This window comes from Nannobrachium achirus (assembly GCF_963921795.1).
Source record: "Nannobrachium achirus genome assembly, chromosome: 1".
NCBI classification, from domain to species: Eukaryota; Metazoa; Chordata; class Actinopteri; order Myctophiformes; family Myctophidae; genus Nannobrachium; species Nannobrachium achirus.
Window position 1 is genome coordinate 75,053,863 of NC_137810.1, and position 20,502 is coordinate 75,074,364.

General features: G+C 40.8%; 1 protein-coding gene across 1 annotated transcript in view; it reads left to right on the top strand.

Annotated features, from left to right (window-relative positions):
- LOC308289895 (uncharacterized protein) overlaps positions 1 to 20,502 on the top strand; it is a gene marked incomplete at its 3' end in the record, with an annotated part of 44,685 nt that overhangs the window by 14,876 nt on the left and 9,307 nt on the right. Inside the window, exon 3 of the mRNA XM_080731664.1 lies at positions 6,735 to 6,860. Within this exon, the coding sequence (XP_080587790.1) occupies positions 6,735 to 6,860 (126 nt within the window). The remainder of the gene's footprint in view (positions 1 to 6,734; positions 6,861 to 20,502) is intronic.

The following is a 20,502-nucleotide window of genomic DNA, read 5'->3' on the forward strand; positions in this document are numbered from 1 at the left end:
TTATTATTGGCTTCTTTTTTAGATGCTGGATACGTTCAACACTGATCTCTCTCTCTCTCTCTCTCTCTCTCTCTCTCTCTCTCTCTCTCTCTCTCTCTCTCTCTCTCTCTCTCTCTCTCTCTCTCTCGTTCTCCAAACTCATTCTCCAAACTCATTCATAATGTCTAATGTGTCTCCTCATTTAACAAATAAACCGTGATATAGGTGTGAATGGCGTTTCAATAGGTCGTCAGCTCCCTGCTGTGAACATATTATGCCCACTTAAAGTCGGTAAAGATCAAGGGGAACCAACCCCTTGATCTTTACCGACTTTAAGTGGGCTGAAGTGGTTTGCACAGATTTACCAGCTTAAATGCCTTTGCTCAATTAGAATGGGAAGTTAGCAGCACAGAGATTAAAAAAAACAAACCTCGGTTTGAAGTAGAGCGGTGGATCTGAGCAGCTATACGGTTGCAACCTGTTCTCGCCCTACAAAAGTACTAATAGTACGAATTTCCCTTCGTGCATATAGGGTTGGAGGCGGTAACCGCCGTACCGCGGTATACCGAGGTCTACCGCGGTGTCATTGTGCTTACCGCGGTAAAAAGACAAAAAAAAGGTCTATTTTTTATTGGAAAACAAGCGAGTTTTAAAACGGGGGAGAAGCGAGGACCGCATGCGCTCCATGCCGCTCTGCTCTGGGCCGTGTACCACACGTTGGAAGCCACATACGTCACTCACACACAGAGACCTGCAGTGTACACAGTGCACGGCTGCACGCAGGGCATAGATAGAGTACGGAGCACAACTCTTTCTCTGTAATCCACTCGACACAAGGATGTTAATACATAGGCTACCTTGTGTTGTGGCATATCTTTTTTTATTCATACGGATTACTGGCGGAGCGCGGGCCGCGTGGACTAAAGCCGAAAATGAAACTATTTTACTTTCTCCACCGCGTCGCACGTTGTGCTCCATCCAGCGGCGCGTCGGCGATTTTATAACCTTTTCTGTCAAGTCTTGTAACTAAAACCTGTAGCAGCACTCAATCACTGCGATTTGAGAGTTGAGACGTGACGTGAGTTTACAGAATCACTGTACACGATCTGACAACCCTTCCTTCAGCTGTTTGTGTCTGAATAGCCCAAGTAGCTAGCCTACGTAGCTTGCCTACGTTACTATGGTAACCCGACAGTGCAGATCTAAAAGCTCAGAACGCATCGTGGATGCGACGTGTTGTGAGCTTGTAGATCTGCTCCTTTGAAAGCCAGACACGCTGTGCTGTACGGAGAAGTATAACTCGGGCAGTCAGGCTGTGTCGCCTCTCCACTGTGGAGAAACTATTTTACTTTCTCCGTCGCACGTTGTGCTCCGTCCAGCGGCGCGTCGGCGATTTTATAACCTTTTCTGTCAAGTCTTGTAACTAAAACCTGTATATAGCAGCACTCAATCACTGCGATTTGAGAGTTGAGACGTGACGTGAGTTTACAGAATCACTGTACACGATCTGACAACCCTTCCTTCAGCTGTTTGTGTCTGAATAGCCCAAGTAGCTAGCCTACGTAGCTTGCCTACGTTACTATGGTAACCCGACAGTGCAGATCTAAAAGCTCAGAACGCATCGCGGATGCGACGTGTTGTGAGCTTGTAGATCTGCTCCTTTGAAAGCCAGACACGCTGTGCTGTACGGAGAAGTATAACTCGGGCAGTCAGGCTGTGTCGCCCGTCCTTTTGGGAAGATGATTGCAATATTTTGGCTTATCGCCGAACCTTAATTAATAGATACGGGGGTGCGGTAATTACCGCAGTACCGGCGGTAAATGGGAAGACGGTAATCGCGGTAACAAAATGTCCATACCGCCCCAGGCCTACGTGCATATAATACGAAAACGGACATTCGTGGCTATACCTACCCTGTGTGTGTTTGGGTGTGTGTGTACTGTACCTTACTGTACAAGTAAATTGTTTAAGAAGTGCTGATCCACAGTGTGTGTGTTGTGGGATTTCTGTATAGATCTATGAATTCTATGTGTTCTAGATCCGTTTTTGATTCTGTGTTCTACATCTATATTTTTACATTCTATGGGTGTACATTTATTGTAATCAAATTATTGTTTTAGGATTTTTTTTTAATTCAATACTATTTCCTTATTGCTGAATCCAATTACAATAATATAATTTGATTGGAAATGGTGGATTTTGTATGGGTATAGGCCCAATAGGATAATAATCTACATTTTGTGCAATCACTTTTACAGGGGGTAAGCTTTTTTTAAATTTATTTATAGGTGAGGTGTGTGTGTGTGGGGGGGGGGTCATGCCAATAAAGCCCTATTTTTTCTATTTTTTAGTGCGCACGCATCAAGTGGAGAGAGAGAGAGATTGATTGATTCATTGAATAATTTATTTAAGTTTGCAATAGAAAAAAGTACAGTTTCATGACGGTACAAATCACTGGTACAAGGTCAACTAAAAGGAGATCCTAGAAAGCCGAAAGTTCCACAGGAACCACACTTTAAGTATCTCATATAACATTGAAAGACAGACGGATAGAACATAGTAGACCTACTTTATCTAGAGAGAGAGAGAGAGAGAGAGAGAGAGAGAGAGAGAGAGAGAGAGAGAGAGGGAGGGAGAGAGAGAGAGACACGGCAGCCGCGCTGCCTGCAAGCCATTTTGGTGCGCGTCTGCCCGACGCACAACTGGCTGTTGGCCCTGTTGGGTGACTGACCACCGCGTCCCCATCATCACTGCACGCACGCTCGCATGCATGCCATGATTAGCCTATTTTTGGGCGGCGCAAATACATTTGTATTATGCTCATGATCGGCTTAATTTCTTTTTTTGCGCATCAAATAGCAGAGAGAGAGAGAGAGAGAGAGAGAGAGAGAGAGAGAGAGAAAAGAAGAAGAAGAAGAAGAAGAAAGAAAGAACAAACAGAGAGAAAGGGGGGGGGACAAAGAGATGCATATTAAGTTAATCATCTGGGGACAAAATAATTTGGGTCCCAACCCACAGGTTGAGAACCACTGGTATAGCTCCCAGTTACCAATGAATCAATTAGCGCGGTCATTATTTGCTTTCAAGGAAAAACAAACAATGGATGTGTGAATTGCCCGGTCATTAGCTCCTGCTGTGACATCAAAGGAATATGGTGGTCCCCACTTGATCACCAATTAAAGATCAAAGCAAAGGCAATTCTTGGTGGTGATCGAGGGTTGTGAGTCTCACAGCTGAAACGGAACTGCGCTGAACTTCCTGACATAACGAGTGAGAGAATTAGAAGGTTGCCTAGTGAGTGAGTGCATCTCTCATTGAGAGAAATAGGCCTTCAGATAAGACAGATGCAAACTTTTATTTTATTTGATGAGAGATTGAGAGAGAGAGTGAGAAATTTGTGTGTGAAACAGAGTTAGACCCGACGCGTGCGTGCGCGCATCAGATGGTTACATTTCAACATTTTATATAGCCAGGCCTAATCAAATGATCATCAGATGATTGATACTAATGTAGACCTAATACTGATGTAACATAAGATGCGTTTCCGATATATATATATATATATATATATATATATATATATATATATATATATAGAGAGAGAGAGAGAGAGAGAGAGAGAGGGAGAGGGACTCGGAGAGAGAAAGAGAGAGACGGCAGCCGCGCCGCCAGCAACCCGCGTCACTCTGCCCTACGCACAACTGTTGGGTGACCCCCACCCCCATATCAAAAGAATGAAACCACAAGCATATTATTTTTAGGCTGCGCAAATAGGCTACATATTAGTTATGATGATGATGATGATGATGATCGGCTTGGCTCTCTCTCTCTCTCTTTTTTTTAGTGCGTGCGCATCATAATAGCGGAGGAGGGGGGAGAGAGAGAGAGAGAGAGAGAGAGAAAGAGAGAGAGAAGGGGGGAGACGATCATAATAGCGGAGGAGGGAGAGAGAGAGAGAGAGAGAGAGAGAGAGAGAGAGAGAGAGAGAGAGAGAGAAGGGGGGGGAGACGATCATAATAGCGGAGGAGGGGAGAGAGAGAGAGAGAGAGAGAGAAGGGGGGGAGACGATCATAATAGCGGAGGAGGGGAGAGAGAGAGAGAAGGGGGGGGAGGAGACGTCATTTCGAGGACTATACTAGTCGGAGTGGCGATACGTTTTCTGTCGGAGTGGTAGGACGTTTGCAAAATTGGTTTAGTACCGCCACTCCGACAATTAGAAATCACTGTCGGAGTGGCGACATGTCGGAATGGAGAGAGCCCCCCGTCTAAAAGAGCAGATCTACAAGCTCACCTTCGAGCTTGTAGATCTGCTATTTTCGGCATTCAAGATATACAGCACTGTTGCAAAAAAAAAAAAAAATCCTTTTGTCAATTTTTTTATATGCGATTAACGCAGTGATTTTTGAGCCTTGTGCGCTCCGTGGTATAGAGAGTGAGGAAGTGAATGCGTTGATAACTAGCCTGGGATCGCTTCCAATTTCGGGGTTTTGATCCGGTCGGATGACATCGGATGACATCCGGTCGGATGACATCCTACGTTATTTTGTAGTCAAAACGGACTACACTTTGGCCGGAACTACCAAACCGGAATCAGTTTTAACCCAGTTAGCGCATGCGCAAGTAGTTAGCGCATGCGCAAGTAGTTTTGTTTTTGGTTAAAACTAGTCTGGGATCATTTCACTTTTCGGGCTTGTAACCGGTCTGGAGCGGAAACCACAACACGTCATGTTGTAGTACTCAAGGGACTACAATTTGGCCGGAACTATCCACCGGAAACAGTTTTAACCCAAAATAATTCCTGTGCGCTCAAGGACATACTTTTAGGGCCTACCTAATAAACTCCTTGATGGGGAGTAGTTTTGCTTTTGAAAAATGTGTTTGGTATATGCATCTTTCAACTCGTAGCGACTGGCAAGACTACACTAGACTACTCAAGCATTTTAATAGTGATTGTGGAAACAAATGGCGGGAACCAAATCAAGCCGCTTCTTCTAGTGGTTTCTGCGTTGAGCGGAAACCAAACGGCCTGATGTGAACGAACACCAGGCAACCTGGTAGGCGTAGGCGAGGTTAGTTAAAACTGATTCCGGTTTGGTAGTTCCGGCCAAAGTGTTGTCTGTTTTGACTACACAATGGCGTAGGATGTCATCCGGTCTAAACCGGATCAAACAACCTGTTTAGTAAACGAATACCAGGCTTTCCCCCAGAAAGCCTGGTGACGCGAGGTTAACTGACAACAGTCAGTGCGAGATGCGGCTAGCAGCAGGGCTAGTAGTAGTTGTACCAGACAGACAAAACAGCTGAGATTGTTGCAGCAGACAAGCACAACCACAATTATTACCGCTGACGGCGTCGCGCACAGCCGAGAACAGCGTGCGGCGGCAGACAGCACGAGCCCTAGACACGCACGCTCCCAAAAACAGTACGTCTCTACCTTGTACAGGAGAAGCATACATCCTGTATACAGGGCTCCCCAGTCCCCCACACCAACACGCTGACAGTGACCACCGAAGGCATGCAACAACCGCCAGAGAACTTGGCATACTGTATGCCTTGTGCCACACATCTCCAACGAGCCATCACAGTGACTCCAGAGTCTACATCATAACATAACAGCTGGGTTTCTCATAGTGAAGTAGTAACACCAGTCCAGGGTGCCTCAGAATACTTTGATAATATTTAGAATGTATCAATAGCTTATTACTTCAGTTAAACCACTTTAGGCCCTCAAATGCCCCTATGCTTGCTTTTAAAACACCCCAGAGCTGCACTGTACTTGAATTATTTTTTCCATACACCAACTCTCTTCACCAAAAATGGCCTATCTACAAGCTTTGCATCTTATAGTGAGCTTGTAGATCCGCTACTTTTGGTGAATATCCCCTTAGAATAGGGATGCTGAGGTTTGAGTGATCGAATGCCAAGTATAAACGTTTATTTATTTTACATCTGTCCTAATGAAAAATTAAAGGGAGCCTCTGCACACTCAAAAGTGTGCAAAATCATGTTCTTTATTTTCAGTTAAATAAAGTGCAAGCTTTTGGTCTTAGACCTTCTTAAGGCATGCAGCACCTCACCTAAATCTATTGGCAGATGAGTGGTGGTCCTTTCACTATTAATCTGTCCTAATGGAAGCAGATATTTTCTCAAGTTGTTATATGCTTGTTAGGCCTATTATGGACAATGTTTTGTCATTATTCCAAAAATAATAAACATGCTGCATTTGCATAAAGCAAGTATGTGTCTACTTCCTTGTTGATATGAGTATTAATATCTGTTTAAGGTAGATATAGAACAGATACAAAATATGTGATTAACTTGGGATTAATCGCGTGATTAACTACGGACAATAGGGATGTCTGATATTATTGGCCGGACGATATTACCATAAGCAATTAATATTGGAAAATATTGGTATTGGTATTTATTTTTATTAAAAAACAATATTTTTTATGATTTTCTTTTTCCTTTTTTACATGAGCTCTTATAGTAGTTAGATGTGTGCCAATTTTATTGAGGTGAAATGTGTTTCAAAACCGATATGGGTCTGTAACTCTAGAGTGTACAAATGGAACCAGATTCAGATTCAGAACCAAATTTCTGTGAGAGGAATTCTGGTGCTTGGAAGGACTAGGCTCTGTGGATGGACTCTGCCCGTAGCGTGACAACCTTGTCTTCTAGTCTAGTCTCTGTTGATTTTCTTTCTCTCAAGTTCAAATATTCAGTGTTTTACTCTCATTTCATCTTTTGTCTAGGCTTCCTGCTCCACCCTGTGTGCAACGAGGAGGTTCCCATTGAACAGCATGAGAGGAATCCTAATCTGATCCAGGAGGAACCAGAGCCTCCACAGATTGAAGTGGACCTACAGGAGCTACTTCATAGTCCAGAGGAGGCTGCTGAGTCAACGTTGACATTACTAGCAGTGAAACATGAAGATGAGGAAAACCGAGAGACAGAGCCTCTTGCCAGCACCTCAACTGAACACATGAAAACACAAGCAGATGTAGAGGACTGTGGAACATCACAACCAGCTGGTGATGAGCAGCTCCTCCCTTCAGAATGTTCTGAAACTGAGACGGAAGACAGTGATGAGTGGCAGCCTAGTGAAGAATCTGACACAGAAGATGGTGATGAATGTGAGACCAGGGATGATCAGCCATCTTTAAACACACTGAAATCACACAAAACACAAAATGTTAAAGGACAAAGACTAACTTTGAGCAACATGCTGTCCCAGGACCTGACATCTTCAAAACAAACTACATCTGTGAAGAGTCACAAAGGGAACAAAGGCTTTAATTGTACATTGTGTGGCAGAGGGTTTGGCATACTGAGAGATCTAAACCGACACATGAGGATACACACTGGGGAAAGGTCTTTCACTTGTACAGTTTGTGCCAAAGGCTTTGCTCGAACAGATAAGCTGAAGTTACACATGAGGACTCATACAGGGGAAAAGCCCTTTACTTGTACAGTTTGTGCCAAAGGCTTTGCTCGAAAAGATAAGCTGAAAGAACACATGAGATCTCATACAGGAGAAAAGCCCTTTACTTGTACAATCTGTGCCAACCGCTATACCGACATGGATGGACATATGAGGACACATACAGGGGAAAAGCCCTTTATTTGTACAGTTTGTGCCAAAGGCTTTGCTCGAAAAGATAAGCTGAAGATGCACATGAGAACTCATACTGAGGAAAGGCGATTTACTTGTACAGTTTGCGCTAAAATATTTGTTTATATGCGCAGTTTCGAAAAACACATGAGGAGACATACAGGTAAAAATACAGCACTATCTAGTTAATTTGAAACTGCTGTGGATGAAATGCTAGACTTTACTTTAGTTTGACAATGTGTCATACAACATGATGTCAAAACAATCTAACAGATGTGATACTGTAAAATTATTCAAACTGCAACATGACAGTGACAAGTCCTGAATACTGAAGCAGAGGTTTAAACAATCTGACTGTGTCAACTTGACCAAATTAAATCAACAATTAATGCCCCCCCCCCCCCCCCCACACACTTATAAAAGAAACTTGCTGACTGCGATATGATGACTTTGACAAGGTATTCCCCATGATCCACGTCGCCACTGTTGAGTTTGCCAAGTTATATATTGTATTTAATCTAATTAATAATAATAACTAGAAGTTTGCGGCCCTTCTGGCCGCTCACTTCTCTATCGGCTAAAGCTGCGACGTCACAGTTAGTTTGAGATTCAGTTAGATTGAGAACAGGAGTGCTCGTTTTTGGGCACACGGTGGAGCAGGCTGTGCCTCCTTCGGGGACTAGGAATAATTTGACTGAGGTTAGGATGAGGGTTAGGTTTAGGCATAGTTTTACTGAGGTTACTCAGGTTAGGGTTAGGTTTAGGCACAGTTTTACTGAGGTAGGGTTAGGATTAGGGTTAGGCATAGTTTTACTGAGGTTAGGATTAGGTTTCACCAGGTTAGCATTCACCAGCGTGGGACTAATGCACATCCACATCCAGGTGAACTTCTCCCACATCCAGGTGAACTAAAAAAAAGTGCTCAAAGCCTCTCAGATTACATGTAAAAATGTTCTTTTGTTTCCTGATCCTGTCCACCATCTCCTTTGAAAACAATGCAAGCTAGTTCGCTACTAGGTTTGGGATGCTTCATCACTCAAACATGCAATATTTTCTGTACGGACATCCCAGCATTTTTTTTCTTTTTTTAATGAAAGCAATCAACGTGTTCAAATTTGTATATTACACCATAGTCCTTATTATTCACGTCACTAAGTCCTTATTCAAGTTTTCATGCTTTAATTTCTTCATTCCAGATCAGTGTGTGGAGTCCAGTCTGCAGGTGAAGATCAGTTCTCCAGCCAGGACTGTTTCTATTAAACAGGAACCTGAAGACCACCTTAAACAGGAACCTGAAGACCACCCTCATCTCAGTAAGTTTCAAGAACCTTGTCTTTATTTCTGTTATTGGAGAAGGTGGGCCACTACTGAGGGTGTAAAGATGAACCCATATTATTTTTTAAGTGAGGGCAGACTTGATTTCATTTTGTTGTTTGTGTATCCTGCACCTGGGCACTGAATGATGCTCCAATGTTTCAGTGAACTGAGGGAACACTGCTGTAAACTCTCATTGTATATTTTTCCTAGACTTCCTGCACACCCCTGTGTGTAGAGAGGAGTGGAGCTCCAGTCTGGTTCAGGAGGAACAACAACCTCCACAGATTAAAGAAGAACAGGAGGAAGAGGCTGGTGGGTCAACATTGACATTACTAGCAGTGAGAAGTGAAGGTGATGATGAAAACAGAGAGACAGCAGCTGTAGCCAGCACCTCAACTGAAGACATGAAAATACAAACTGATGTAGAGGACTGTGGAACATCACAACCAGCTAGTGATGACCATCTTCTCTCTTCACACTGTTCTGAATCAGAAACTGATGACAGTGATGAGTGGGAGGAGACCAGGGGAGACCAGTCAGCTTTAAACACACTGAAATCACACAAGACACAACATGTGGGAGGACAGTGCAAGCTGTCTCAGGACCTGAAATCATCAAAACAAACTCAATCCATGAGGGGTCACACAGGGAAGAAAAGTTTTAGTTGTACAGAGTGTGGCAAAATATTTAATCACAAGCATCATCTGAAGACTCACACAATGATCCATACAGGTGAAAAGCCCTTTTCTTGTACAGTTTGTGGTAAAGGCTGTCTTCACATGGGTCATCTAAAAATACACATGATGACTCATAACGGGGAAATGGAAATGCCCTTTTCGTGTACAGTTTGTGGTAAAGGCTGTGTTAGTGCAGGTAATCTAAAAATACACACAAGGACTCATACAGGGGAAAGGCCCTATACTTGTACAGTATGTGGTAAAGGTTTTCTTAGCAGAAGTAATCTAAAAACACACATGAAAACTCATACAGGGGAAAGCCTTTAGTTTAAATTAGTTCAGTCTCAGCCAGAATGACAATGAAAAGGACACTAAAGCAGAGGAATCGTATAAGCTGACAACATCAACAAGATTTAATCAACTAAACATGAACAGGGTTAGGGTTAGACGGATTTTACTTTGCTTGGTCCAGAAAGGTAGAACAGTGTTTTTCCACATTTGTCAGAATTTAACATGTCATATTCATTAATATTCATGCAATAATTGTTATGCATGCAAGGAGTGGTTTACTGAATTATAATGTTTGCAAATATCCATAAATAAGGATAAGGTTCGTATTTAGAAATGTAACATATTTTGATAGATGAATGTCATTGTTATGGGAGCTCACAATAGAAATAACGACACAATGTGACATAGCTCTGTTTACACAATGCTTAGTCTCACGAGGCCAGACTGTTGCCTCCGCGATTAGGGCAAATGCTCCCGGCATACAGTCTGGCAAACGGAAGTGGAAACGATGAGTGCGAGATAAAGCGGATGTGACACAACCGCTCCCTTGGTGCAGTAGCAATAGCATGTCCTACTGGAAGCGTTATGTCTTTCAATATTTTTCTCTGGTGTTGTTGGTGTTACCTCCATGAGGTTTTCAAACGTTTTCTCAACTATACACCCATAACAAGAATAGGCCGCTCGAATGACTTTGTCTAAGCTATTGCGTTTCTGTTATGTTTCCAATGGGACTACATTTCAGTGCAGCAGTGACTACTTCCGATACTTGCCGTTCGGGAGCTGCCATTCCAGACTCTATATAGCATTCGGAGATTGTGGAATAGTTCTCTGGCTACGCGAGACTACACAATGCTGTACCCTCTCCAACTGTACATTCATTCCCCATTTTCAGTTGTTTTAATTACATTTCGACACTTGCTTTGGCAATGTAAACATATGTGTTCTCATGCCAATGAAGCTCATTTGAATTGAATTGATTGGTTTATTTTGGTCTGGGTTCTGTTTAAAATGTACATCTAAAGAAACTGTGATGTAATAATGTTTAATTCAAATATAAATATACTTATATACAAATATACTTCGCATCTCTTGTCTGCTTTGGGTTCAGTTGCATTAAAGGAGTAGTTCACCCCCAAAATGACTTTTTCCTATTGATTATTCACGTCATGGATACTTTTCTTTCTTTCTTTTTTTTTTGTCGCATTCCTAAGACAAAAATGTGATAACAATAAATTTACCCCCATTCGTTTTCCGACCCAAATCGATTCGGGTCCCCATCCGGAATCAATGGGGGAAAATGTACTCGAATCAAATCTTTGTCTTTGGAATGCGACAAAAACTAAAAAAATATTATTGAACTCAAGTCTCCATGGCGTGACTAATCCATAGGGGTAGCACTTTAAACTAAGGTGCTGTTAATAAACATTTATTAACAGTTAATAAGATCATTTATTAATGTTAATAATTGTATCTATAAGACGCTTATTAATGTTTGTAAGGAATTTAACAAACATTTATTAACAGTTGAGAGGATGTTAATAAGACATTTTATAACCGTTAATAGGTGCTTTATAAGACGCTTATTAACCTTATTATTTGTTTATAAACATTTGTAAGGCATTCAATAAAGTTAATAGGAGGTTTATAAGACATTTATTAACTGTTAATTGCTTATTTATAAGACACTAAAACGTTTTTAAGGAATTAATAAACATTCATAAACTGTTAATAATCTTTAATAAAAGTTAATAAGATATTTACACAGCATTAATTAACAGTTTAATAGATGTTAATAAGATATGTACACAGCAGTAATTAACCGTTATGAGTTTACTGAACCGTTGGTAAGGGAACTAATAAACATGAATAAATTGATAATATATTAAGGTAACTAAAAAAGGATCTTATAAACAGTAACAAACCCTTATAAGACGCTTGAAAACCAAATGTATTCGTAATAAATGTTTATAAGGAATGTAATAATCATTAATAATCTTTATTAAATGTTAACACATGTTAATAAGATGTTTATAAAGCTTTACTTAACCGTTAATAAGTTAACCTAACCGTTGGTAAGGGATCTAATAAAAATGTATAAACTGTTTATAATATATTATTAAACTGTTAATAGGGTATGAAAAAGTCTTATGCACTTGGTTTAAAGAGGAACGGTCATTTACAATCATTAAACAATCCTTGATAATGTATTTATTAACTAGAACAAATACTTATAAACATCAACAACTTGTTAACAATGTATTTATTAACACTTAAATAGGCAGGAACAGTCATCTATAAACATTTATAAACAGGTACTCGTTTAAAGTGGGAACAGTCATCTATAAACATTTATAAACCTGTTACAACAAATAAACAGTGTCTTATTAACAATAACAAATAGTTAACAATGCACTTATTAAAGTGGGAACAGTCATCTATAAACATTTATAAACAGGTACTTAGTTTAAAGTGGGAACAGTCATCTATAAACATTTATAAAACCTCTTACAACAAAGAAACATTGTCTTATTAACAATAACACATTGTTAACAATGCAATTATTAACGCATCAATAGGCATTTTGCAGGTACTTGGTGGGAAAGTGGGAACAGTCATCTATGCACATTTATAAAGCCTTTAAAAACACCTAAACAGTGTCTTATTAACATTAACAAGTAGTTAACAATGCACGTATTAACGCGTTAATAGGCATTTTGCAGGTACTTGGTTTAAAGTGGGAACAGTCATCTATAAACATTTATAAAGCTTTTAACAAGACTAAACAGTGTCTTATTAACATTAATAAGTTGTTAACAATGCACTTGTTAATGTGTTAATAAGCATTTTGCAGGTACTTGGTTTAAAGTGGGAACAGTCATCTATTAACATTTATAAACAACTCAACTGTGTCTTATTAACATTAACAAATCATTAAGAATGCACCTATTAACGTGTTAATAGGCATTTTGCAGGTACTTGGTTTAAAGTGAGAACAGTCATCTATAAACATTTAAAAAACCCTTAACACCAACTAAACAGTGTCTTAACACCTTCTAAGCCTGGCCGTACTCCCTCGGACTTCCTACTGGGTCCCATCAGCCACGCCGTCTATTCCCGGACTTTTGATATAAATTATAATAAAAAAAAAAAAAACATCGGAAATTCTTCTCTGTGTCTTTTTGGAGCGATCTGAAAGGGTTAATATGCTCTGACAGTCATTTTCTGGTGCTGGGTGTGATACTCCTAATATCCAGCAGGCCACGCCGTTGACTCACATTCTGGATGGATGGCTGGCCAGGAGGAGCCTCATCCTCTCCCCAGTGTTGAAACTCAGCAAGAAGCTCAAACAAGATGGCTGGTCTTTGTCTCTGTTCGTGGATCGCGGTTTCAATCACGTTCGGGCGCCGCTTCTCTATCGCTCCTTTCCCTGCTTCGCCGCACGTAAACGAATGGAATTGATCTCCCCTCCGCCTCGCCAAAGTAAGATCGCCGACCTCTGCAGGATGAATATGTACGCTGTGTCGAGCACTCCAGTACGTGTTGTTATCATGTGGGCTTTGTTTTTTTAAAACATGTTTGTAAATAAATGGCTTATTTCTTCGGCGCTACCTCTGTTCAGAGGGTTCTGCCGCGGCTTGCAACGTGTTAATAACATTAACACATTATTAACAAATCACTTATCAACACGTTAATAGGCATTTTGCAGGTACTTGGTTTAAAGTGGGAACAGTTATCTATAAACATTTATAAAGCCTTTAACAAGACTAAACAGTGTATTATTAACATTAATAAGTTATTAACAAATCACTAATTAACACGTTAATAGGCACTTTTGCAGGTACTTGGTTTAAAGTGGGAACAGTTATCTATAAACATTTATAAAGCCTTTAACAAGACTAAACAGTGTCTTATTAACGTCAATAAGTTGTTAACAATGCACTTGTTAACGTGTTAATAAGCATTTTGAAGGTACTTGGTTTAAAGTGGGAACAGTCATCTATAAACATTTATAAACAACTCAACTGTGTCTTATTAACATTAACAAATTATTAAGAATGCACCTATTGACGTGTTAATAGGCATTTTGCAGGTACTTGGTTTAAAGTGGGAACAGTCATCTGAAAACATTTATAAACTCTTTAACAACAGCTAAACAGAGTCTTATTAACATTAAGAAATTGTTAACAGTGCACCTATAAACGTGTTAATAGGAATTTTGCAGGTACTCGATTTAAAGTGGGAAGAGTCATCTATAAACTGTTTTAAACAACAAAACAGTTTCTTATTAACATTAACAGACTGTTAACAATGCGCCTATTAACGTGTTAATAGGCATTTTGCATGTACTTGGTTTAAAGTGGGAACAGTCATCTATAAACATTTATAAACCACTTATAAGAACTAAACAGTGTCTATTAACATTAACAAATTGTTAATGTTGGCACTTATCAACACGTTAATAGACATTTTGCAGGTACTTGGTTTAAAGTGGGAACAGTAATCTATAAACATTTATAAACACATTATAAGAACTAAACAGTGTCTTATTAACATTAACAAATTGTCAAAAGGCACTTATTGACGCGTGGGAACAGTCTAGATATAAATAGTAATGTTTTGGGGCTAGCGATTCCTTTGCAGCTTATGTAATATCATTCCAGTTTATGTACAACTATCACTGTTGTACACCTCTTCCTCCTCCTGCCATCGCTTGAAGATGAAGAGCTTGAGGAATTTGAAGCGAAGGTGGTCTAGTAGCTGGACTCGGATGGTGACTTGACAGAGGTTGGAGACTCATTTCTTGATGCTGTAAAAACAAAATGCAAAATGTTATATAAATAGGAGGTTAGGCATTTTATACATGTTTTGTTCATAAAGGGGTTACAGTGCACTTATTGTAAATAATAATAATAACAATAAATAAATAAATAGGAGCAGCGCTCTTCCGAGCACAGGTCTCCAATGTGATATTAAAGCAAATGTGAAAAGGGTGCCATGTCATCTGTGGCCTGTCATGATTTTGTTCCAAAGATGTGTTTTCTCAAATTGAGCTGCTGGTGGCGCTATAACAGGCCAATGTGAAAAGGGTGGCATTTGTTCCTTGACATACGGAAATCACAAGGTGCTTTTCTGATTTGAGCCATTTTGTTCAAAACGGACCAATCCTGCAAACTTTGGAAGCCACTCAACTAGGATGGAATATGAATTATCGGACAGCTCAGTCTTGATCACTTGCCTATAGCGATACTCTGTACTGATTCCTGTGATTTTTGGAACAAATCTGAAGGAGTAATTTAAAAAATAATTGTTTTACTTAAGTCAGCCTCCAGGTGGCACTATAAAAAGCAGACGTGAAAAGGGCAAAGTTTTTTCCTTGGCCTCTTGGGAGTGCGCATACAACGTTTTACACTGATCGGTGGAGTTATTGGTAAGAACCATAGACTGTAAAAAAAATATGGACGATGCAAAGCCATTGGTTTCTATGCTGCGAAGATGACGTTTTTCGTTCAAAAGGGAGCACACTTGCAAAAGCCAGTCTTAGCCTATCAGGATGGAATTTGAAGATCTGAAAGACCTGTTTTGTTTAATGACTATAGAGATACCATGTACCGATTTGCGTGATTTTTGGACAAAATCGTTAGAAGTGCTGTCCAAAAATCTTGGATCACATGACCAGAAGGGGGGGCAGCCTGTATTACAATCCATTGTAAACAATGGAGCGATGGTCCCAAAATATGAGTTCTGTTCAACCAATTGATTTGGACCAAATCGACAAATGGGCAGATGACAATTTGGATTAAATAGATGGGTACATCCACAATATTCATGGCAGTTAGGTTGCAATGTTACTCTGTACAAAGACTTGCTACAGTATCTGTGCAGACTAGTGCTTGCTCTGCCATTATATTAACTTACTGTATTGTGATTTTTGCATACTAACCCTTAAAGGGGCACTCCACCACTTTTCAACCTATGTTCATATAATTGGTCCTCACTCAAAAATATCATTTTTTTCCCCTCAGAGGAGGGCTGTGGGCAGGTCAGAAACCCATCGTCTTGTGACATCATCGATTGCCAATCCAGCTTATAGAAACTGCAGGCTTTCTATTGCTGCAAAGTTGCAATTTTAAAGTGGAAGCCATTGTTCTCACGATAATAAAAATCTATTTTCTTTTTTTTTCAAAAATATTGATTAATTTTTTTTTGGGGGGGGGGGGGGGGGGAATGATGACGTCACAAGACGATGGATTCTGAACTTCCCACAGCTCTCCTAGGAGACTTGGACTGAGTAGAAAAAAATTGTGATATTTTATCATGAACATTAGTGAGGACCTATTATATGAAGACAGGTTGAAAAGTGGTGAACTACTCCTTTAAGTTCTGTTCGGGTCATTTTGACCCGTTTCACATTTTCATTTGGAAAAAAAAGGTAGAAGTTTAAATTTTTTCCACCTGAAACTCACTGGCCTTAAAGATTCTTCTGAGATGAAACATGTACAAAGTTTTACACTGGTGGAGTTATTGGTAAGAACCATGATAGACTGTTAAAAAAAATATGGACGATGCGAAGCCATTGGTTTCTATGCTGCGAAGATGACGTTTTTCTGTCCCTTGTATGGGTGTCGCCATCATTGTTCGAATGGTACCCCAGGAATCACAAGGAATGCTATTGGCTGCCAACGGTCACGTGGAACCGCAGGGACACATGGGAGAATGTGGTGTTGAGCCCCCCGAAATAAAGCACACAAAGAACACAGCAGGCTAGTATCAGTTTAGTTGGCCACTCCCCCTGCAAATCTATCATCAATTTTAACATAAATGGGGCCATATTTGCACAAAAGGCATATCATGGTGATTGAAAGGGAGTTTTCCACTAGCGACAGGAACCATAAAGTATTTATGACAATGTTTATTAAGGTTAGAAAATCAAAGGGGAAAACGAATGGGGTCCAATGAAGACAAATTCTTTTTGGTACCTTGCGGGGGGAAAACAGCGCCACTAGCGGCCAAACATAGGAAGTTTTAGTTCCGTATTGGTATTCGTTTTAAATCGGCGGAACTATGCCCCTGGTAAAAACACAAATCTGCCTGTTATAGCGCCTCCTTGAGGCTGATTTGAACATTTTTAACTGGCATTTCTTCCTCTGCCTAGTGGGAGTGTGCGTGCAAAATGTCACTTACATCGAACTCTGTGTTCATGATTTGAAGCATTTCGTTCAAAAGGGAGCAAACTTGCAAAAGCCAGTTTTAGCCTATCAGGATGGAATTTTAAAAATCTGAAAGACCTGTTTCGTTTAATGACTATAGAGATACCATGTACCGATTTGCGTGATTTTTGGACAAAATCGTTAGAAGTGCTGTCCAAAAATCTTGGATCACATGACCACATGGGGTGGCAGCCTGTATTACAATCCATTGTAAACAATGGAGCGATGGTCCCAAAATATGAGTTCTGTTCAACCAATTTATTTTGACCAAATCGACAAATGGGCAGATGACAATTTGGATTAAATAGATGGGTACATCCACAATATTCATGGCAGTTAGGTTGAAATGTTACTCTGTACAAAGACTTGCTACAGTATCTGTGCAGACTAGTGCTTGCTCTGCCATCATATTAACTTACTGTATTGTGATTTTTGCATATTAATCAGGAACAAGATATTGTTAATATGATGGCGGAGCAAGCACTGCAAAGATTGCAAGTCTTGGTGGCGCCCGCTGGCCTAGTGGTCCAGGCGCATACCACATACTAGGCTATGATGCCTGCTGGCGGACGCCGGTTCGATTCCCGATCCGGACGACCTTTGCCACATGTCATTCCCCATCTCTCTCCCCATTTCCTTTCACTTGAATATTGTTACTTACCGTGGATTAAATCAATCCAGTTACTGTAGCCCTTCTATTTAATCCTTTTGGGATGTTGAAGTTATCATCTGCCCATTTGTCAATTTGGTCAAAGAAATTGGTTGAACAGAACTCATATTTTGGGACCATTGTTTATAATGGTTTGTAATGCAGGCTGCCACCCCTTGTGGTCATGTCATCCAAGATGGCCATGGTGTGAATAGAGGTTCTGCTCTGGCACCCAGGGAATGTGTGTGCTCAGTTTCGGCCTGGCATAGACAAAGGGTTTGGCACTTTAACAGGAGAAGTTCACAGCAATTTTTCATCTTCATCTTAATTTTTCATCGTCCTGCTGGACGGAAGAGCAGCAGGACCATTTTAGTAATACATTTTGAAAATGAATAAGGGTAATAATAACAATAATAACAATAATCCAGCAACAATTTCATGGACCCCCTGCAGTAACTCCGGACCCCCTAGGGGTCGTGGACCCCCCCCCCCCCCCCCCCCCGTTGAGGACAGGGGTGTCGCACCAAATTCTGGGCCCTGGTACAAGGATTCACTCACATTTTGTGCTTTAAAAAGTTGCTATATGCAGTTTTCTGCTGAGATAAGCAGGAAACAGGCAATTGCTTATTAAATTTTTTATTTATTTTTTTACTTTATTATATTCAGACGGCTAACCATGCTTCCTAAAGAAATGTTGTCTCTGTGACACTTCCTGGGGCCACAATCTGCCTCCAAAACTATAATTTTTCTCTGTGAGAAGTTCTATCATTGGTCGATAGACAGATAGCCTGCCCAATAAGCAGACCAATCAGGACCGCCTCTTGTTGTTGTTCGGATTGGTTGACCCGTCTGTCAATCCTTTTCGCCCCGGTCGGCTGGTTCATGCACCAATGAGCTGCTAGTGACAGCGCTTCTCCTAGAAGCGCCACAGAGACTAGATTCTTTTTAGGGAGCATTGTTAGCCGCCTGAATATAATTAAATACAAATAAAAAAATAAAATAAGCAATTGCCTGTTTCCTGCTTATGTCAGCAGAAAACTGCTTATAGCAACTTTAACCATTGAAAAATAGCAGATGTACAAGCCCACAGCGCGGCACCGAGTGCCACGCTGAGAGCTTGTAGATCTGTTATTTTTTTTAAATTGTGAAAATTTTTCATGGGGTTTTTGAAAAACCTATGTTTCTATGTCAGTGGTGCTCAATCGTTTTCATGTGAAGGACCCCTAAATGATATGTATTTGGCCACATCTCAAAATATTTAGTTCCAGGGACCCCCCAGAAGCAAAATTGTATCTAAAAATGTTACCTTAAAAAATACCCATATTCAGAGATTTCCACACATTTTCATGACTTAAAAAATAGCAGATCTACAAGCTCGCAGCGCGGCACTCAGTGCCGCTCTGTGAGCTTGTGGATCTGCAATTTTTCAATAGCTTAAGTATAAAATAACAATATAAAATCAAATTGGTTTAATCTCATGCTTTCAAGAGGGCTTGTTACAATAACACACTGGTAAATAAAATATCTGCAAATATTTTCTACATCTACAGCAGTGGTCCTCAACCTTTTCAGGCTGTGACCCCCAAAATAATCATATTTTAACTGGGGACCCCCCACCCTGACAAGCATTAAGAGTTGAGGCATTACATTTTGTATAACTCGTTTTTTGCGAGGCGTTGTGAACATGTAGATCTGCTATTTTCACAATTTCTGCGTCTAATTTATGCCAATCTGGCCAATGTTTAATTTGTCATTTTAGAAGTATTAAAAAGTCCTTAAATTGTCACTTTAGAAATGTGCAGATACCCTCTATACACTTAAACTTTATGTTGGTTTGTTTACTGTTGAGTGAGAACCACTGATCAACAGTAATGCACTTAGCAAATTCGTTTAGCCCTTAGCAGGAGGTTACATCACAGCCAACAAAAACAACATTAAACAGGCCTAAGTGAAGTAAAAACAAAACAAAAAAAAACCATCATACTGTACCTTGGATGCATACACATGAACAAAGAGGGGCTTGTAGGTGATTTCGCTGACTAGGCACTTAAACTGTTAGAACAACACACAGAAGTTGCGTGCATATCGACGTTGTGTTACTGTGTGTTGCGTTCAAATATGTCCGTGTTACGTTCAAATGCGGCCGGACGGAAACGGCGTTTTGCCGATAATAGTTCTGCATTGTTCACAGGAGGGTGGGAATGGTGGGAACTGGGAACAGCTTTAGCGAGACGGGTATGGCTGCAGGCCTGGAGACACCTCCCTCAGCAGATCTTTCTTGTCAGACCTTTCGTCTCAGAACGGAAGTGTGTGTCGGCGCGCTTCCGGCGCTTACGAGTGACGTCACACAGCAGACTTACAAGCTCACAAGGCTCGCAACGCCCAACGCTTTGTGGGCTTGTAGATCGGCTGTTTTCGCCAACCAACACTGCCACCGGTACCCAGTCGTTTTTAGAGACAGCTACATGGATAAATTATTATTGCAGAAAATTCCTCTTCAAACCATTATTGAACACTGGAAAATAACACATTTCTTAATAATTAGTTAATTTATTTTAATAAATATCAGCGGCGAGGCGAGGCGAGGGATCCCCGGGGACCCCCCCTGAGGAGCGGCGGTCCGCGAGAGAGCGAGAGACACTCCGGTGGAGGGTCGCCGGCGACGGTCAGCGGCCCCGTGGTCAGCGGCGAGAGACCCTCGCAGGGCGGCCGACTCACGGCCACCGTGCGGGGGACCGTCGCCGGCGACCCTCCACTGGGCGGGGG